Raw genomic sequence first — 19,566 nt, forward strand, 5'->3', positions numbered from 1 at the left:
GGAATTTATAAAAGTGGTAACTAGACAGTAGCCCTAGGTTTTTCAGGATCATTCTTAATACAGAGTGAGAGTAACTCCATTATTTGCATTTCATTTTTATTTGAGGGTTTATTGTCTGGTCTTTAAAGTAATAATAATTAGCAGAGTCTTTGTTTGAAGTAGCTGCCCTTTAATGCCCATCTTTTCTAAGAAAGTTTAAACCATTGCTGCTTGTCCTTCCTTTGCTGTGAGCCATTGCTCTAAAGGCCTGGCTCTGGAGAAGAAGGAGCCTGAACAGTGTCAGATTCTGCCTGTGTGCTCAGAGTTTGTCTTGGTTGTAGTTGCATCAAAAACATGTAGCCTAAGAAAACTGTTAAATTTTGCTTTTTGCAGAGTGGCCTCTACTTTGACCAGAGAAACTATAGCAGTCTTAGACATAGCAAACCTGCCTCGACCTACTATTTCCGGGTTTGTCTAAAGATTTTTGTTCTTGTGTGTCTTAATACATCTCTAACCCCCCATTTTGCATTTTTACTATTTGTAACTAATCTATGGATGGTTTGGATGTACCAGTTTGGTAATTGATTCATATAATCCTTCTTGAGTATGTCTTCAGAGAGAACTGTTAAACTACCATGCTTGTAATGAAAATTTCAAACACAAAAAGATTTTGTGTAGTGAACATCACATTCTTACTACTTAGGTCATATATTTATTTCCTTAGTCACAGCAATATTTGCCTGTTGTCTTATCTATCATTCTGTCTTTTGTTTGTTTGGTTTTGTTTTTTTAGGCAGAGTATCACTATATATGTAGCTCAGGCTCAAACTCAAGAACCCTCTGCCTCATCCTCTCAGTAGGTGGCTTTCCCGTGGGACCACCATGGCCAGCTTCTCAGCTAGGCTTTGATCCATTGCAAAGTAAGCCTTAGGCATCAGTACACTCACTACTAGTTACACTTTTTAAAAGTTTACATGTGAAAATATAAGCTACATATAGGACGAGACGGATGTTATTATTTGTTAGAATATTAATATAATGTTAGAATCTTGGTTTTCTTTTTTATCTGTTTTGTGGTTTTGCTTTTTTTTTTTTTTAGATTTTGAGACATGGTGTGTCTCTGTAGTTAAGGCTGGACATCCTACCTCAGTTACCCACATCACCACAGTCAGTTAGAAACTTTTTTTTTTTTTTTTTTTAATGTTTTTTCAAGACAGTTTCTTGATGTAGCACTGGCTGTCCTGGAACTCACTCTGTAGAGCAAGGTGGCCTTGAGTCAGAGATCTGCCTCTCAAGTGCTGGGATTAAAGGCTGTGCTAAAACCGCCTGGCATTTTGTGGTACCTGGTACATTTAAAACCATTGAGGAATGGGAACAAATCTATGTGATAGAATAACTTATTCACCCATGCAAGGCTCTGGATTCAATTTTGAGCACTGAAAATGCTATCAACTTAAAGCCTTACCGCGCACACAGTTTTTTTCACTATTCTAGTTTGTCTAGGTTTAGGGTAGAAAATTGTGTCTTAAGCGACAACAGGGAAAGAGATGTAATTTCTTTATAAAGAGTGCTTTTAGTGGGTGAACTCAGCTGGTGAGTGCGGCTTCTCTGGTTAACTAGCATGCTGTGTCCATGTATGTTTGGAAAGACAGGCTTTGAGATCTGTTTGAAAAAATGTAGTGATAGCAGTAACTGAGGGCTCGCTTACTTGAGTTCTTTATAACCTGGCCATGCCCACTGGGAGTCTGTCACAAAAGCATTGACAGTGCCTCAGGAGCTACTGGTGACAGTTCTGAAGCCACCACTTGATACACTCCCAGTGCTGGGGCCCCCTTTTCTTCAGTATAGTCCTGGGTCCCTGTCTCCCACCCTGCCAATAATTTTATAATACCAAAAGGTTGTAGACATATTGATGGATAACACTTAGAAGTGATTTTCTTTCTTACCTTTAACAGTTAGAATTCAAAAACTTTTTAGTGACTTTTTTCTTATTTCATTTGTTTTTACACTACTTTAATTGCTTGGGCCTGACTAATGAGTTATGGAATCAAAAATCATAAGCTTAAAGTCTTCTGCTTGCATGATGGGGAGTACCTTCTCCTGCTGTCTTGTTTTGTTTTGTTTGTTTTGTTTTTGCTTATTCCTGTTGTTCTGCCTCTTACAGTCTTCTTCCCTGTGCAGTGAGCCGATGGGGACACCCAAGAATCAGAGCAGGGTCAGTACTCTCTGAGGACGCTGTGCTGTCACAGATCCACTCGCCTTCTTTAGGTTTAATGAGTGCACTGTTTTCATAGGCCTCTCCTACTGTAACGTCTGGTCTGCTGAGGAGTACCAGTCTGGTTTGTAGTTCCTCCTTCCAGTGTGTGCTCTGCAATAGGGCCACTGTCAGGCGCTGAGCTGTGTGGCCTTCCTGCCACGTGCCCTGCAGTGTGTGCTGCTTGTGCTTTGGATATAAAACTTAGGGTATGAAAAATAATCCTGTTCTTCACCAGTGTAGAAGTGGATGACTTTTGGTAGCTTATAGTTAGAATCTGTTTCCTGTAAGGAGACGGACTCACCTGGGTCCTGCTATATTCCCATACTTTTCTTTGGTTAAGGCTATGACCCTCAGCTATGGCAGTCAGTAATCTATTAAGCAAGCTGAATTAAAAACATAACCAATAGCTTTGTGTGACATGGCAGTTGCTAGTGCTTCTAGCCGTTTGTTTTGTGGCCACTTCCAGACTGGAACCCCAGGAGTGCTTATACTTGTTTGCTTCCTCATGTTATAACGTGAGGGTAAAAGAAAATACTGCAGTGTTTTTTCTAACCAAGTATATTGATGAAGTTATAATGAAACTAGTACAGTGAATTGTGTATGTAAGTGAATATAACTCTATATATTTTTGAATTATGAAGTTCCAAAATAATAAAGATATTTTCAAACCAACTCCAGTGCTAAACAGGTAAGTAATATTCCTTTGTCCTTTAGGCATCTCTGTATGATGGTGGATTATATAACCCTTATGGTTCTCGAACTGTAAGTCTAAATGGGGAAGAAGGGAGGGGATGGGTACAGGAGGGGACAGGCCCTAGACTACAAGTCGTGACCCATTCATTCAGCCAATTGTGAGAAGGGGACGATTTGAAGTTATGAGGTAGCATATGAGGGGAGTCTATAGAGAAACTCTTTGGGGCATTTCCTCCCCATTTAAGGATGGGTGTGAGATGGGTGTCAGACCAAAGAAAAGCAGCTATTTTCACTGTGGGTATCAAGAGTTGAGGAGGGTCACTGTACTCCCAGCAGAGAAACTGAACTAGCCCTTGTTGTAAAGCCTTTCTTCTTGGAAACTTTATAGCCGTCTGAATACAGTTACTACTCATCCAGAGCAAGTTCCTCCAGAAGCAGTCCTGTGGTGAGCTAATGTCTGCATGCTTTAGGAATGTTTAGTTGCTCTGCATTCACACTTGGGGATGGAGTGATGTGTTTCACCATCTTGTGCATGGATTATGTGCTCTTAAGTCCATACAAATCAAGTACTAACATGTGCTAACTGACTGTTCCTGTGTGGACCCGAGTAATTGCTTGACTGAGTCTGGAACTGAGGCCATTGAATAGCCTTAAAGTTTGTGTATTGCCATTCATGAGAATAACTTTGTCTTTCAAGTATTGATACTCCTGTTGGGTGTGCTGCTCTTTCTGGAACGTTAAAGTTTATTTTGTAGTTTATAAGTAAGTAATGTTAGTAAATCCAGAGTAACATGGAACCTGTCCGTTCACATGCATACTTTCAGAGGTGTTTTGGACATGTATGTATGCTTTTCATTTTGACCACAAATGACTTCCTTTCCAGTATGTGTTATTCCTCTGTTTCTTAAGGTATCCTGTGTCAGTGCATTCGGATGTATAGCATCCTTTTTTTTTTTTTTGACATTATTATTCTTAACAATAAGTTATGCCCCTTTTCATTTATTATCACTTTGAGATAGTTATATATTATCAAATCTTTTTAACATCCCACAAAGGCATAGATAATATTTTAAAAATCATTTTAGTATTGATGGTCATTTAGATGGTCAGACATTATCTGTGTGTACACATGAACTGTGCATTCACATACAGAGGTCAGTGTCAGGTGTCTCTGTCAGAGACTCCCCTCTTCCTTCCTTATTTAAAGAGTCTCACTGAACCTGGAGATCACTGTTTTAGCTAGACTGGCTGGCCAGTGAGCCCAAGGGCCACTGTCCCTAGTGCACACACTTCCACTCTGGCTTTGACATGGATGCTAGGAGTCCAGATTAAGGCCACCATGCTTGCAGAGCAGACACTTTGCCCTTTGATGAACACTCATTCTTTCTTTGCCTCTGTCTCTTTCTCTTCCTTGTACACACACACACGTGCATAAACAGAGTGTATACTTACACATGTATCAGGAAATAATAGGAATTTAAGAGCATATGCATTGTTTAAGAAATATTTATTTTTGTTTTATGTGTATAAATGTTTTGCCTAATATATGTGTGTGCACCATGTGCATGCCTGTGCACTTGGAAACTAGAAGAGGATATTATCCTCTGGTACTGTACTCACAGGAGACTGAGCTACCTTGTGGCTATGGGAATCAAACCCCGGTCCTTGCAAGAACAGGAAGTGATCTTAACTGTTGAGCCAACACCCCAGCCCTGTTCTCTGAGCTGTGGTCTTTCTGTGTAACTCTGGATGCTCTGGAGTTCACTGTGTACACTACACAGGCCTCAAGACTCAGAGGTCCACTGGCTTCTGCCTCCCCAGTGCTGGGATCAAAAGTGTGGGCCACCATGCTCAGAGCATATGTGTTTTAATTTTGCTATCTATGCCCATATATTGACAACTAAAAAGACTATACTAATTTTACATTCCCAAAGCAAATGATTTCTTTAGGTATATTGTATTGTTATTCTTACAGATTATCCCAAATTGGAGAAATTATTATTAATAATCATTAAGATTACTTTATAGCAGGTAAAATATGAGTTTTCTGGGCTTTCTTTTAGGTTTATGTTTGTAGTTCTGGCCATCTGAGTCATAGTTCTCAGAGATACCATTCCTGTGCATAATAAAAACTAACATGTGTGTGTGTGTGTTTGCTTAGGGATAAAGGCTCTTTCACAAAAGATGGACGTTTCCTTTTAACCCACTGTATTCTACTTGGCAGTTGCCTTCCTGCAAAAGATTTTAATGGCATACTTTCAAAAACAAGTTAGTGTAGATTCTTGTTCTTGTGAGCTGGCTAGATTCTATTTCATTTGCGATTTGGGTTCAGAATTTCTACCGTAGTGATGCCAGAATGACATCTTAATGACATCAGAATGGAGATAGGCTGCTTACTTGTATCAAAGATGAGCTCTGCCAATGCAGTGGGAAGAACACAGCCCTGTGAAGGGGATAACAGTAACGTCACTGCTAGCTGCATAGGAATGAGAGCCAGGAAATGAGTCACCGCCTCAGAGCTTTGCTGGTAGGAGCCTCTGTGACATGTGTTACTTCATTTTAAAACATCTTTTTTTCTTTCCTAAATTGAAATCTTAAGTGTATTTATTGACTTCTCAAGGATCACACAGATCTTCAAGTCTTTCCTAGCTAGTTCGGTCTGGTTAATCACACTCTCACCATCGTTAAACTTAAATAAGAGCTGGCGTTTTACTCTATTCGTAGTGCTTTTGGGAAGCATCTTGGTTCTTAAGGATAGTTCATTATGCCCTGTAGCAGCTTATCTCCTTAATGCTGCACCGCGGCTCCTGCCAATTGCAGTGCTCATAGACAGTGGCCTCCTGAACTGTCCCTGTGTGTTTATAGTCTGTGAGACCCAGAGAGAAACTGAATCTGTTTTACTTTCTGTAGCCCATCGATGATGATACTGCAAGCATTGTGTCTTCTGATCGTGCCAGTCGTGGGCGAAGGGAGAGTGTGGTGAGCAGGGTCTGCGTGCAGACAAACATAGCTTTTACATGACAACAGTGTATGATTATGTGAAATTTGCTGCAAAGTAAAATGCATTTGACAAAGAGACCATTTTCCTTTCAGCTTATGTGAACAACTTGCTTTGTAAAGCGGTCTTGAGAATGAGTTATAGATTCACATGTTTTATATACAAATCCTTCATTGAAAATTTTTCATTTTATTTTTTGTTTCCTTATGCATACCTATTTATCTGTTTATTTTCCAAAATGAATCTCTCAAATGAGAGTCACATGTACTATCATATGGTACTTGTAACGGAATCCAGGGTGTGGCCACCTGCTGCTGCTTGTATGTAAGTTGAGCCAGTGCCTGTCCAGATCTTAAGACTCTGTGACTTTTGTTATCTGTTGATGGCAAGATTTTAAAACATCAGTTCAGACATTTACCCAACTAATCATTGTAGATGCTGTAATAGCTTCATGCTATTTTTTAAAGAAGTTGGAAATTTTCCTGAGTGACATTTTTGTTCTCTATAAGGAAATGATGTGGAAATTATAGAGTAAAAGATGGTTTGTCAGGTTGGAGCTAGAATAAAGAAACCTATGAAGCTGTAATTCTTTCCATTTAGTGCAAGCTGAATTAATGTAGATGGTTATAAACCCACAGTTCTCATAGAAAAGGCAGTGCCACATGTTTATGTGAGATATATCATCTAATTAAATCAGGTGTGATCCATCCCTCAGCAGACCATGTAATGCTTCCTCTCATGGCTGACGTAGAAGTATAAGTCACAGCCCCTGAAGCACCTTGGACTAAGCGTAATGGGAAGGGTAGGAGCTGTCCAGTGATGCTGCCGGGCTTGCCTTGACCTCAGCAGCTTAGTTGTTTCTGTACAGTAGAGATCTTATGACTGTCTACTTTGTTGTTAGGCTTAAAATATGTTTTCAGTGAATAACTATGGAATGTAATTTTCAAACTTCTAAGGTAGTAGGTATTAATAAATGTTAGTATATATAAATCAAGTTGTAATACTATTTTAAAGAATAAAAAAATATCACTGCTTGATCCAGTGGGCCTTCAGCAGACTTCGTACTTTTAAGACTATTTTGTCCCTATGGATGGGTTTCTGAATTCACTCTTTGGTGAGGAGTTTTAAAGCAAGGCAAACAGTTTAAGAATTACTGATGAGCCGGAAGTGGTGGTGCACCCTTTTAATCCCAGCACTTAGGAGGCAGAAGCAAGCGGATTTCTGAGTTTGGGGCCAGTCTTATCTACAGAGTGAGTTCCAGGACATCCAAGGCTACCCTAAGAAACCCTGTCTCAAAACAGACAGATAGACAGACAGACAGAATAACTGGTGAGTGGGGACAGGCACTTGATAGGTGTTAATGGAGTGAGCGCCTGTTATACCTGAGGCACTGTGTTAAGTGCTTGGAGTAACGTGTCAGATCAAGGAGGACAGATCTCTGAGCTTATCTCCTATTAAAGACAGAGAGATAAACCAGTGAAGGAGGACCACAGATGGACGAGAGCTCACAGTGTGAGGGGAAGGCAGGTTCAAATGATGGAGCACATTAGGGTGGACATGTGAGAATGACCGTGGAAGAGTCTTCAGAGACAATGACAGCTCATACAAGAGGCTCAGCTGTTGGAAGAGCAAGAGAAGGGACTTTCCAGGCCAGTCTTCATTATTTTTTCCAACAATTCCTGATGTAATGACATGTGAAAAAGGAATTGTGGAAATTGAGCATTGCCAGAGTTGATAGCTCTAATGAGTTATAATATTGTAAACTATGGTAGAGGTCTGATAATAGCCTGGAACACTGCCCTCCCCAGTTGAAGGTTCCCAGGGCCTTCAGTGTGCAAGGTTTGCTTGTCATGAACTCAGGCAGAGAATGGCCTCTGTATCACAGAATTGCACTTGACGCTGCATAAGGNTTGTTTTAGGAGCTGTGACTTCACTTAGGTATCTCTTCTTGTTTGCTTTCTGAAATAAGTGAATTGTGAAAGTTTTCTCATTTCATGATACTCCATCAAACATCATATTAAAACAAGCGCACACTTCCCTGGTTTTAGCCAGTGTTCTTTCTCCCTTTCTGACTTTATAAAGTGTTTCATTTTCTCTAACTGAAAGGTTTCTGCTGCCGATTACTTTAGTCGCTCCAATCGTAGGGGAAGCATTGTCTCTGAGGTGGATGATGTCGGCATCTCAGACTTGACCAGCGTGAGTGTACTGCATGGGTTGTGTTGTTGCAGGCATGTGACTAACAGTTTCTATAGTAGTTATTTTTAAAGTTAGGAATCGAATTAACTCCTTAGACATTTACTTGAACATATAACATGAAATGTAAGTATTTTGGGATATGTTTGTTAAAATGTGCTTAAAAATACCCTTTTCCTCTTATCCTGTGGCATCTCCCATAGCTCCTAAGCATTTTCGGTGAGTCCTAGTATCAATGCTTATTGTGTTTGAGATGTTTTTCACTCTTCTTTTTTTTGAATTATTCCAGAGCCAATCCATGTACATCATGTCATTTTCCACTAATCAGTTTGCCATGCATACCTAACAGAGCATTCCCGAGGAAATAAGTTCTTCCCTAACACCCTTGTGCCTAGCTCACATCCAGGTCCTTCTGGTGCACTCCTTGCCCCTTCATGGTTTTGATAAAGCAATAAAGTGATAGACTTTAAAGGCTGAATAATAAAATATTTCTTAGTAAACTGCCACTGATTTTCTGTTTTAAAATGGACTGTGGTGTTGCGCTACAGCGCCCTTCCTAGTGGTTCCCAGCTGTGGGGACTGTGTAGAGGCAGCATGCCCATGGCAACACTTGGGTACGTAGTGGTTTGGTGCACTGTGACCTGTCTTCTGAGCTCATCTCTCCAGGCCCCCAGCCCCAGCCTCCACCCCCGCCGGCCGGCACCACACAGACAAACCCTATTCTGCATGCCCGCCCTAGGAGGGGTGCGAGGTGGCAGTTGTTCTGGGAATGCAAAGACTGGGTTTTGTCACCTCTTCACTTATGGTATGAAGTAGCTGTTCCTGAACTATTTTAATCCTAAAAAATAATTTTAATTATTTTAATTGCAGTCCTAATTATTCTACATTCCTAGTTCTTAAACCTGGCTGTACAGCAGCCCCATCTTGCTGTGGATTGAACCAAGGGTTTTGTTCACATATGAAATTAAAAGGTGGTTTCTCAGTTATTCTCTGAGATATTGTCCATTTTATTAACCTGCTTGGTAACCTCATTTTCATTTTAAGATTTTCTTTTGTGTGTGTGTGTTGGTGTGAGCATCGGCATGGAGCGCGTGTGTAGGTCCGAGGACAGCTCCCAGGGGTTATTGTTCTCCTTTCATGCAGTCCTGTGGATTGAGCTCCCGTCATGATGCTCAGTGCTGAGTGCCTACCTGCTGAGCGAGCCGTGCCATTGATCCACTGGTTCCTGCTTTTCCCCTACAAATAGGATTGAATTACTCTATGTACCTGTTCTCTCCATAGCTTCATTTCTGCCAATCTCACAATGTATGATACCTGAATTCGTGATTCTATCCTCTGTATATTCAGTTCTTGGCAATTAGTGATTATGTAGAAATGAAGAGCTTTACAATTTGTCTCTTCCTGACTCTTTTAATTAAATAACTCTTTAATATAAGCACAAGATTGTCTAGTACGGGGCTTTCCAAGTATTCTTGTTATTTTATAGCCTGTGGGCCATTGCATTTTACAATTTCAGCGCCTATAAAATACAGTTACTTTTACCTTTTGATGATGTCCTCTAAACAAGCAGCTCTCTCTAAAAGCGTATGCTTCTGTTCACCTCACTGAAGCAGATGAAAGGGGATTTATATCAGTCCATTCTTCATTGGCCCCAGTTCTGCCTTTGAAAGATGCTTTCCAACTGCTGCGTGTGGGCACACTGTATGGAAAAGGTGCCAGCCAGTTCTACAAAACTACAGCGTTCAGATGCTGTAACCTCTTGTCCTGTTGTGTGGGTCAGACTAGAATAAAGGAAAATAAAAAGAATAAAATGTGCTGACTTATTATTCATTGCATCTGCTTTTGAAAGAGATCCTTAGCCAGGTTTATTTCAGGAAATTATTAAAGTCATTGTTTACTTCCCTTCTATGGTTATGAAATCAGATCCACTTTCTGTGTGTGTGTGTGTGTGTGTGTGTGTGTGTGTGTGTGTTTATAATTTAAACAACTTTTAGATAACCTTATTTTTAGGTTGATTATTCTTAGTAGAAAAACTCAAAAAAAAAGAAAAAAAACCATTTTGTACTAAAATGTAAAAGTTGTTGAATATTAATGTGTCTTATAAGTTGGGTTGCAGTCAAAGTTCAATTACACTAAAAAATAATATATAAAATTAACTTTAACCCTTATATATAAAATATGAAATACAGGTGTATTCTATGTTAAGATTTGGGTACCATCTCTCCAAGAGATAAAATTATTTCCACAATTGAAAAATAAATCCTAAATTTGAAACACTTTTTTTCCTGAAGTATTTCAAATAAAGGACATTTATTAGAAGTTAACAGTGAGTTCCAGGATAGCCAGGGCTATACAGAGAAACCCTGTCTCAAAAAACAAAAACAAAACAAAACAAAACAACAAAAAGAAGTTAATGGGTAATTGTGATTCAGTGAATACATTTAACAAACCACACTGTAAGCATTTTATTTATTTTTATACCTTGAGCATGATTAAATTTTATTGCATTTCAAACCCATGTCAGAGTTTGGCAGGCCCTTTCAGCCTTCACTGTTAACACTGCTTGTCCTTGCAGCCCCCTTCGTAGACAGTGTGAGCCTCAGAAGGGAGCCTGACAGAGTCTCTGGCTGAGCCACTGCAGCCAAGCATGGCTGCTGTGTGCTGCTGACTTGAGGTTCCTCAGGTTTGGCTGATGACCAGTTTGGGCTGCGACACTGAGTTTGTCAGAATACAGTGAGCACTGTAGTCAGTGTTGTGGTACTCCAGTGATGCAGCCTCTGAGATGTAGGCTGTTCCTCAGTGATGCTCTGGTAAAAGTGGGTGAGTTTGGGGGTCATTTTTATAAGAAAGGTAATATGAAGAAGGATTTCAGATGGACTAGACTATTTTAATTTTGAATATTTCTTTTCTCATTAACATATTAGCAGAAATGAGTTAGAGAAATAAGGCAGTTTATGAAGATACCCTTCTTGACTTTGAATGATATTAGCCGTTGTTCAGTGCTTTTCACCAGAGCAGATTGAGAGGGAATTTCTTCATGTAGAGCAGACACTGGCAATATTGAGAGTTCAGCTGTCATCACTTGCTTATTGTATGACATTTGATGTTATTTTAAAATAAATCTAAATAAATTAAAATAATTTCCTTTTGAAAATATCACAGCACGAAAGGGCCCAAAAATACAACATCAAGCCCAGCATTTGCATTACTGACAGAGTACTAACCGAGTAAAAGGTCTTTGTCAAACATGACAACCGGGTAACAAAAACACATTAAACCTTTCAAATGCGAGGATGTTGGAGCAAAGTCATTGAGCAAAGGCCAACAGAGTGATGTTTCCTGTTTTAGGGATCAGCTGGAGAAAGTTTTCAAGTCCCCTACCTAGATGGGCTAAGAAGGTTGACCTCCTAGGTCAGGGCTAGGGATATTTTATTTTTGTTTAAAGTTGCTGTTACCTTTTCACTGTGGTTAATAATATATGCAAGCAAATGTGTATGCTTTTTTTGTGTGTTCAGATCCTCTGAATTTTTTCCCTTAGCTAAGTTAGAATTTTGGAGTAGGTCTATAAGGAGCTTCCCTTCTTGAGCAGGTCTGGGAGGCCAGAGACAGGTTAGTCTGACTGGGATGTCACATGTTGAGGTGACCTGCCACTGTGAAGCTATTAAAACAAGAGGTGTCTTGTGAGGACAGGTGGGTGTAGTGTTTCTGAGCCCTTACACACTAGTTGCTGGTCCATGTTCTTTAAGTACAGACAGTCTATGTAGACATAAGGCTTGCATGCCACCCATCAGACAGCCAGTGAACAGATCAGTGTAATAGTGTGGGAAGAAGACATTCTATGAAGAAAAGTGACGTGGGGGGGGGGGGGAAGGAACTAGAGAATGTGTCTGTGACATTGTTGTTAAGATTTTGAGAGACTTGGGTTGATTGTCCTTTGTAGAGCAAAACTTGGTGTAGAGAAAGGCCAATTTTTCTACCCTTTTGTATTCTTCGAGTTTGCTGTGTAAAAAGAAAAAGGTTTTATAACCCTTTTTGTCATTAAATAGTTTTATGCATTGTTCTGTATCTTAATAATGTTTACATTTTGTATTGACTTTGCAGTGTTCACAATGAGGTTTGTATGTAGTTTTCTCTAATGTATTTTAAATACCATGAAAAAAATCTGTCTAAATAATCTAATCTAAAATTTTGAATCTGTGCTGCTTGATTTCTGCCGATCTTCTTTAGGATGTGAAATAAAAGTTCTTGATGCTTTGTCATAACTTTTATTCTAGTTTTCATGTGTTTACTTTGGTCCCACACATCACTGAACTTAGAATGTGCCATGGAGATTGCGCCTCTCCCCCAAAACAAGTCAACAATGCTGAGCGTCTTCTTGATTTTTATCTCTATTTTTTTTTTTCTAGTTGGATGAAAAATCTGACAAGCAGTATGCTGAAAATTACACAAGAGTGAGTATAAAATTCCTGACGGATGGAGCTCTGGGGTCAGCCCCATGCTTCCTGTGACTCTTTCACTCTGTTCAGCACAATTGGCCGACAGAGTGGTTCTTCCCTTCATCTATTTCCTGTCCTTGACCCCTCGAAATTCCTGCAGCCTTAGATCATGTGAAAGTCCAACATGGAGAGAAGAGTGCATTTATCTCACTGGATGTCATCCTGAAGCTCTCGGCTATTGCTCTGGTTTGCAGTCTCTGAAAACTGACATTGAAGCCATTAAACACAAAAATCAAGTGTCTAGGAAGGAACCAACTAACTCATCTTTTTGATTTTTCTTCTTATAGCTAACTCGCTTGTATAAGGATACTAGGATAGCTGCCTTGTGGAGGAGTGCTTCTGCAGTAAAGGCTCTTTTTCCTAAACATTTTTTGTTGGTTGTTCTTTTGTTTTGGTGTTTTGAGACACGGTTTCTCTGTTAGGAACTTGCTGTGTCGACCAGGCTGACCTCAAATTCACCGAGATCAGCCTGCCTCTGCCTCCCAAGTGCTGGGATTAAAGTCATATGCCACCACCATCCAGCTTTTAAACATATTTTTAGGAAGTTAGGAAAATGTTATGTTAAATTTTATAATGCAAAGCAGAATTATAAGCCTATGTGATTTTAATTTTTTTCAGCCACACTCTAGAAAATACAATCAATTTAAATAATATTCAACCCAAATAACCAATATATTTCAATATAGCATCAAAATAAATATTTTGTTTTGTGATATTTGAGTTAGGGTCTTTGTATGTAGCCTAGGCTGACCTTGCCCCCTATCTCAGCCTATTGCTGGTCTTAGAGTATTGCAGCAGCCAATGACACTCCACCAACATGACTGGTACATTTTGTCCACAACTTTTTCTGCAGAAAGCCTTCAAAGTGTGGTGCACATTTTCTACTTACATCTCACTGTAATCCTCCACATTTCAAGTGCTTTCATGGGGCTCTCCACAAGTCTTCTAGATGGGATAGTTTTCTGCTCTTTATTAGTCAACAGTATGGCTTTGGGAAGAACAGTCTAAATGCATAGCAGTGTACGATGTTCTTGCTCTTAGCCAAAAATAGTTCATCTTTCTTAGCAAAGGTGAGATGCTTAAGCAATGTTAGGAACCAAGGTAGGGAAGTACTAATGAGACGTCAGTTCTGAAACAGCTGCTAGCCTGACAGCTCACCGGTGTTTGAGACCAGCATGGGTTGAAATTGGTCCCTATTGACTGCATTATTAGAATGTTCATCCAAGACTCTTAATTGTCCCACTGCTCTGCCCCTTGCTTCATCTTCACAGCAAACATTTGAAGACACAGTTCACAAGTGCCATTTTTTTTTTTTCTCTTTTTTCAGCCTTCATCTCGAAATTCTGCCTCGGCTACAACGCCTCTAAGTGGGAACTCATCCAGACGGGGTAGTGGGGACACCAGCAGCTTAATAGACCCAGACACCTCGTTAAGTGAACTGCGGGTAAGCACAGTCTGTCTGTCTTTGCAAAGCACCTTTGGTTTTTTTGGTAGTTCACGGAGCTTTTAACATTTCATGTGACTTATGAGGAACAAAGTAGGGTTTCTGCAAAGACATGGGCATCAGAGCTCAGAAATCTTACCTGGATGTTTCAGAGCTGAGAGGAGTGGATTAGATTATTCTTTCATCAGATCTCTCTTCTGAAGATTTGATGCCATTGTAATGGGTTCTGCTAGTGCCAAACAGTTATGTGATCTATCTGAAAGTTTTCTTTAAGAATGACCTTGCCATGTTTTGAGTGGAAAATATTTGGATTTACAAAGAACAACAGTCTATGGAGAAGGAATTTTTAGCCTTTTGAGCCATTATTGTATTAGATACTTGAATACAGGTTCTCAGTATTTCATAGTAATAAAAGTATAATATTTGGATAACAGAACTACTTGAGCTAGTGGGAAGTTTAGTAAACTTAATTTTTTTAGTAAAGTTTAGTCTCCATATTTATTTACCCTTTTATTTCGAAGATGAGAATGTACCAAACAATTATTTTTTAATGCCTTATTTGCTGAATCTGTTATCTGAAGAATGGATCAAGACTTGTGAGAACAATTATATTCATTTGCTCACTCGTTCGCTCACTCACACTAACTCGCTCACTTGCTCACTCACTCAGTCACTTACTCACTCACTTGCTCGCTCGCTTGCTCACACACTCACTTGCTCACTCACTCGCTCACTCACTCACTTGCTCACTCACTCACTTACTCACTCACTTGCTCACTCACTCACTTGCTCACTCACTCACTTGCTCACTCGCTTGCTCACTCACTCACTCGCTCACTCACTCACTTGCTCAGTCACTTGCTCACTCACTCACTTTCTCGCTCACTCACTTGCTCACTCACTTGATNCAGTCACTTGCTCAGTCACTTGCTCACTCACTCACTTTCTCGCTCACTCACTTGCTCACTCACTTGATCGCTTGCTCACACACTCACTTGCTCACTTACTCGCTCACTCACTCACTTGCTCACTCACTCACTTGCTCACTCACTCACTTGCTCACTCACTCACTTGCTCACTCACTCACTTTCTCATTCGCTCACTCCCTCGCTCACTCACTCACTTGCTTGCTTGCTCACACACTCGCTCACTCGTTCACTTGCTCACTCACTTGCTCACTCACTCACTCTACCTGTAGACAGCCAGTCATAACCTGCCCTTCAGGAGGTCACTGTCCTTTGAAAAGACAGACGGATGTGCATCAGTTGAAGCAGCTAATAATAAGCAGTGGCACCAAGAGCAGGGTAATTAGTTTAGTAAGGCATCGCAAAGACCAGGAAAAGAAAGCAAAGACTTTTCAAAGAAGCAAGCGCCAAGCTAAGGCTGAAGGAAGAGTAAAAGTGAATAAAGCATAGAAGGTGGAGGAGAGTCTCTCTTGAATGAGTTCAGAGAACTTTAAGGTCATTGGTACAGGATACTTGCCAGAGGATAAGGAAGAAGGAATTGCTGGTGAAAGAAAGCAGGAGTGTGGGGGGTAGAGGGGTGAGGCAGTATGTAGGTGGGGGTACAAATCACAACTGCTGCATTGCATAGGAGGGCAGTGTGATCTGAATTGCATGCTTCTAAAAATATTTATTTATTTATTTATTTATTTATTTATTTATTTATTTATTTATTTATTATGAGTGTGACAGACACACCAGAAGAGGGCATAGATGGTTGTGAGCCACCATGTCGTTGCTGGGGATTGAACTCAGGACCTCTGGAGGAGCAGTTAGTGCTCTCAACCACTGAGCCATCTCTCCAGTCCCTGGTTTGCATTCTTAAAAGTAACTCTAACCACAGTCCTGAGGGAGGGTATCACCCAGGGCTTGAACAGTGAGGATGAAGTGGGCAGAAGATGTAAGAAATTGGCCCTGAAGTTACTTTGTAATACTAAGATTAGGGTGGGCAGTAAATCAGGAGATGGGAGTATCAGATAGCTGCCTTTTTTCCTTCGGTTTTCTTTTTTGTAAAGGTGAGGTTGCTTGTATTTCTCTGGGTTTGCTTAAGCAGGTGGAAAGGGAGGCTGAGAGCTGAGCGAAAGCAGCTGACAGCAGTGTGTGTGTGTGTGTGTGTGTGTGTGTGTGTGTGTGTGTGTGTATGTGTATGGGGGAGCCGGCTACCTGGAGGCTGTGCCTTCCCACTGCCGAGTAGCAGAAGAGGTTGGTTGTGTACTGGGGCAGGTGCCTGGTTTGTGAAATTGCAAGACAACAGAAAACGAGGAGTTCTAGGACAGTAGCAGGGAGGAGAATTGACCAGGGCAGTGGAGTTCTTTGAGCTGTTATTGGCCAGGCATGTATGCTGAGGACACAGTTTGCATAAGGAAAAGACTTGCCTTTAGGGGCTTCATTCTCATGGGACAGAAGGACACTGAGACAAGCTATTCCAGCCTTGGACTTAGGCAACTCCTGTATAGTTTTTGGCATTTGTGTAGTTTTTTTCCCTTGAAATAATAGCCTCTGAGGAAGAGGTGGTTTTAGGCCCTAGTACCTGACTTCTGATGGGCTGGCCCACTAGCAAAGTGGTTGTTGAATGAATCAATGAGTACAAGACTAGCACACCTATCCACGAGGGAATGAGATAGGCAGGGGAAGCACAGAGCAAGATGATCTCCAACCATCCAGCCTGTGCCACTGCTGCAATCAGAGCCCACCTTGACGTTACATGATGTGGTTGGACACAAGACATAATATTTTCCATTTAAAATTTGGCCTATTTAAAAACTTTTATGGAAAGCTTTGGAGCAGATGCTCTCTCTCGTCACCACTTAGATGTGTCCTCAGGACAGAAGTTCTCATTGAAAAGTGTTCTCAGTGTGTATAACCTGCCTCTCTTTCTCCCAATTAATGTGCTTAGTATCTGTGTTATTTAAAAGTGACCGAGTATATTGAGTATGAACATATATACTGGATTATGTTTTTGAAACTTATTCATAAAGAGTAAAATTAGCTTCCAATAAATTTACTATGTAGTTTATTAGTTGCAAATGAAATACTGTACTAAAATATTTATGATTTATAAAATTTAAAAATGTTAGAATTAATATACATCTTAAAATACATATTTATATTCTGGCTTCTGTTTTCTAATGCCATCTTAAAAAAAAATTCAGTGCCAAGAAAGTACTGATACTAGACAATTTCTCCAGTTCCGCTGTCATCAGAAGAACTTGCCTCTTGCGGTGGTTTGACAGTGGTGGATGTTTGTATCTTTATATTTAATTTCTCTAGTTTTAGATGAACTAAGTTGTGTCTTCATGTGATTCTTCTGAGTTTTGAGCTATATTTGTGCGATGGTTCCTTCCTGTGTCCTGCAGGACATCTATGACCTGAAGGACCAGATTCATGATGTAGAAGGGCGGTACATGCAGGGGCTTAAGGAACTGAAGGTACAGGGCTCCTGCTGCAGCCCATGCATGCTCTGTTGCAGAAGTGTTGGTGCTGGTGGTCCCACTGCTCATAGCTTTACTAACAGTGTTTGTCCTTCAAGCATGTGCTTAACCTGCCAAGCACAGTCAAGGGAAGCTTGCAATCTGGTCTGATGTTTAAATGTTACTGTGGGTTTGGGGGAAGGTATTCTGAGCAAAAGATAATGTAACTTGTACTTTTATTGTTGTTTTGAGACAGGGACTCTGTGTAGTCCAGGCTGGTCTTAAGCTTATGGTCATCCTGTTTTGACCTGGATCTGACACACTCAGCTCCTTACAACTTTTACTATTTGTCAAACATTTAGTTGTCTCTTGGGTCTTAGTCATACAGCATGAGACAAACACCTACAAATATTCTAAAGATATTTTTATTAAGGACTGGACCTTGAAATTCTTCCTAGCAAAATGAAAACATTGCCTGATTCTGTCACCAAGTCCATTCTGGTTAAAGTGGGAGGAAGCATTGTTCTGTCCCTTTGAGAAGAAGGGACTTGAAGCATGCATACTGATTCTTTTCTTGCCTGTATGTAAGTTAAGAAGGATGACCTGTGTTCAGTATCTTAATGGATTTGGAGCTGGCAAGATGTCTCAGTGGGTAAAGTAGCTTGCTGCCAAGCCTGCTGTCCTGAGTTGGATCCCTGAAACGCACATGGTAGAAGTGACCTGACACCTGCAGGCTGCCCTCTGCCCTCCACCTGTGTGCCGTGCCATATAGACAGTAATAAATGTAATTTAAAAATGGTAAGGGATCGAATCTTAAAAATAATAATAATAATAATTTGGAGGCCAACTTGTACAACTTTTATCTATTCCCAACAAGGATGTCTGTACTTGCCTCTATAAATGTGTCAGGGAGACATTTGGTTGGAAATAGCATCTGATTATGCCCACCCCCTCCATGTTTCAGTATTAAGTTAAAGCTGGAAATGATGAAGAAACTAGAGTGGTTTTTGTTTGTTTGTTTGTTTGTTTTTAAAGCCAAACACCAGCAAGTATCTGTAAGAGTGAATGCAAGGCATTCCAAAAGGTGACTTAGCACATGCCATACAGCAAAAGGTGACTCAGCACATTCCTCCCCCCCACATCCACCTCCCCCCATAGTTGTTTCCGGAAGTATTAAATAGGAACTGCCAAGTTCTCATGCTCCATCCAGCTACTCTTACTCTACCCACCAACTCTCTGGTGGGGACCAGAGCTCCCAAGTTCCCTTCCATACCACACCAGCCCCACACAACCACCGTCCACCCTGCGGTCAGCCTCCACACCACCCAGCCACCCGGTAGAAACAAAACTCTAGAAGCTTATAATTAACAAGTCAGATTTATGTATAAATAAATTCTCAAATCACAAGATGCCAATACAATAATTTCAGAACCAACTGATAATGATAAAACCTGCCCACCTAGAGTAGACAAATTATCCCAATTATTCTAGCCTTTACGATACCATATCTACCTGTGGCTATTTAAAGCCACACTGTAGATTTCAGAAATTTCTTCTTGCAAGTTGAGAGGCACAGGGCCTTCTTCCTGTCCACCTCCACCTTGGCTTCTTCTCTCTCCTGAGACGCTCTCTGTCTCTGCAGCTATTAGCTCCACCTCCCTTTTCCCTGTCCAGTCACAGGCCTCCTGCTGCACTATTTAATATTATTAATATTTTATATTATTTTAATGGAATTAGACAGGGAAAATCCTGCCACAAGTAGTTGTTAGGCTGCATGTCTTAGTTGGTCATCAGGATATGCAGGAACCACAAAGAAGTTGACTGTAATGCCAGTGAAGAACTGAACTTGCCAGGAAGACTGAGGGCAAGCAAAGCGCAAAGCTTCCACTTTCAGTGACGTTTATGGAGGCTGCCACTAGAAGGTGTGGGCCAGGCTTAAGATGGGTCTTCCAACCTTAAATGATCCAAACAGAAAATCCCTTTATGCGGGGTGTGATGGTGCACGCCTTTAATCCCAGCACTTGGGAGGCAGAGGCAGGCGGATTTCTGAGTTCAAGGCCAGCCTGGTCTACAGAGTGAGTTCCAGGACAGCCA

General features: G+C 40.6%; 1 protein-coding gene across 11 annotated transcripts in view; it reads left to right on the forward strand.

Moving 5' to 3' along the window:
• Nucleotides 1–19,566, forward strand: part of Lrrfip2 (LRR binding FLII interacting protein 2) — a 96,289-nt gene that overhangs the window by 52,487 nt on the left and 24,236 nt on the right. For 5 of the 11 annotated variants that reach the window (XM_029542856.1, XM_029542861.1, XM_029542865.1 and 2 more), the window contains 10 exons: nt 373–447; nt 2,144–2,194; nt 2,274–2,318; nt 2,951–2,998; nt 3,318–3,374; nt 5,840–5,908; nt 8,034–8,123; nt 12,527–12,571; nt 13,944–14,060; nt 17,419–17,490. In XM_029542856.1, the coding sequence (XP_029398716.1) occupies nt 373–447; nt 2,144–2,194; nt 2,274–2,318; nt 2,951–2,998; nt 3,318–3,374; nt 5,840–5,908; nt 8,034–8,123; nt 12,527–12,571; nt 13,944–14,060; nt 17,419–17,490 (669 nt within the window). The remainder of the gene's footprint in view (nt 1–372; nt 448–2,143; nt 2,195–2,273; nt 2,319–2,950; nt 2,999–3,317; nt 3,375–5,839; nt 5,909–8,033; nt 8,124–12,526; nt 12,572–13,943; nt 14,061–17,418; nt 17,491–19,566) is intronic. The other 6 variants (XM_029542866.1, XM_029542863.1, XM_029542864.1 and 3 more) reach the window with 3 other exon arrangements.

Source organism: Mus pahari, chromosome 10 (genome assembly GCF_900095145.1).
Source record: "Mus pahari chromosome 10, PAHARI_EIJ_v1.1, whole genome shotgun sequence".
Lineage (NCBI taxonomy): Eukaryota > Metazoa > Chordata > Mammalia > Rodentia > Muridae > Mus > Mus pahari.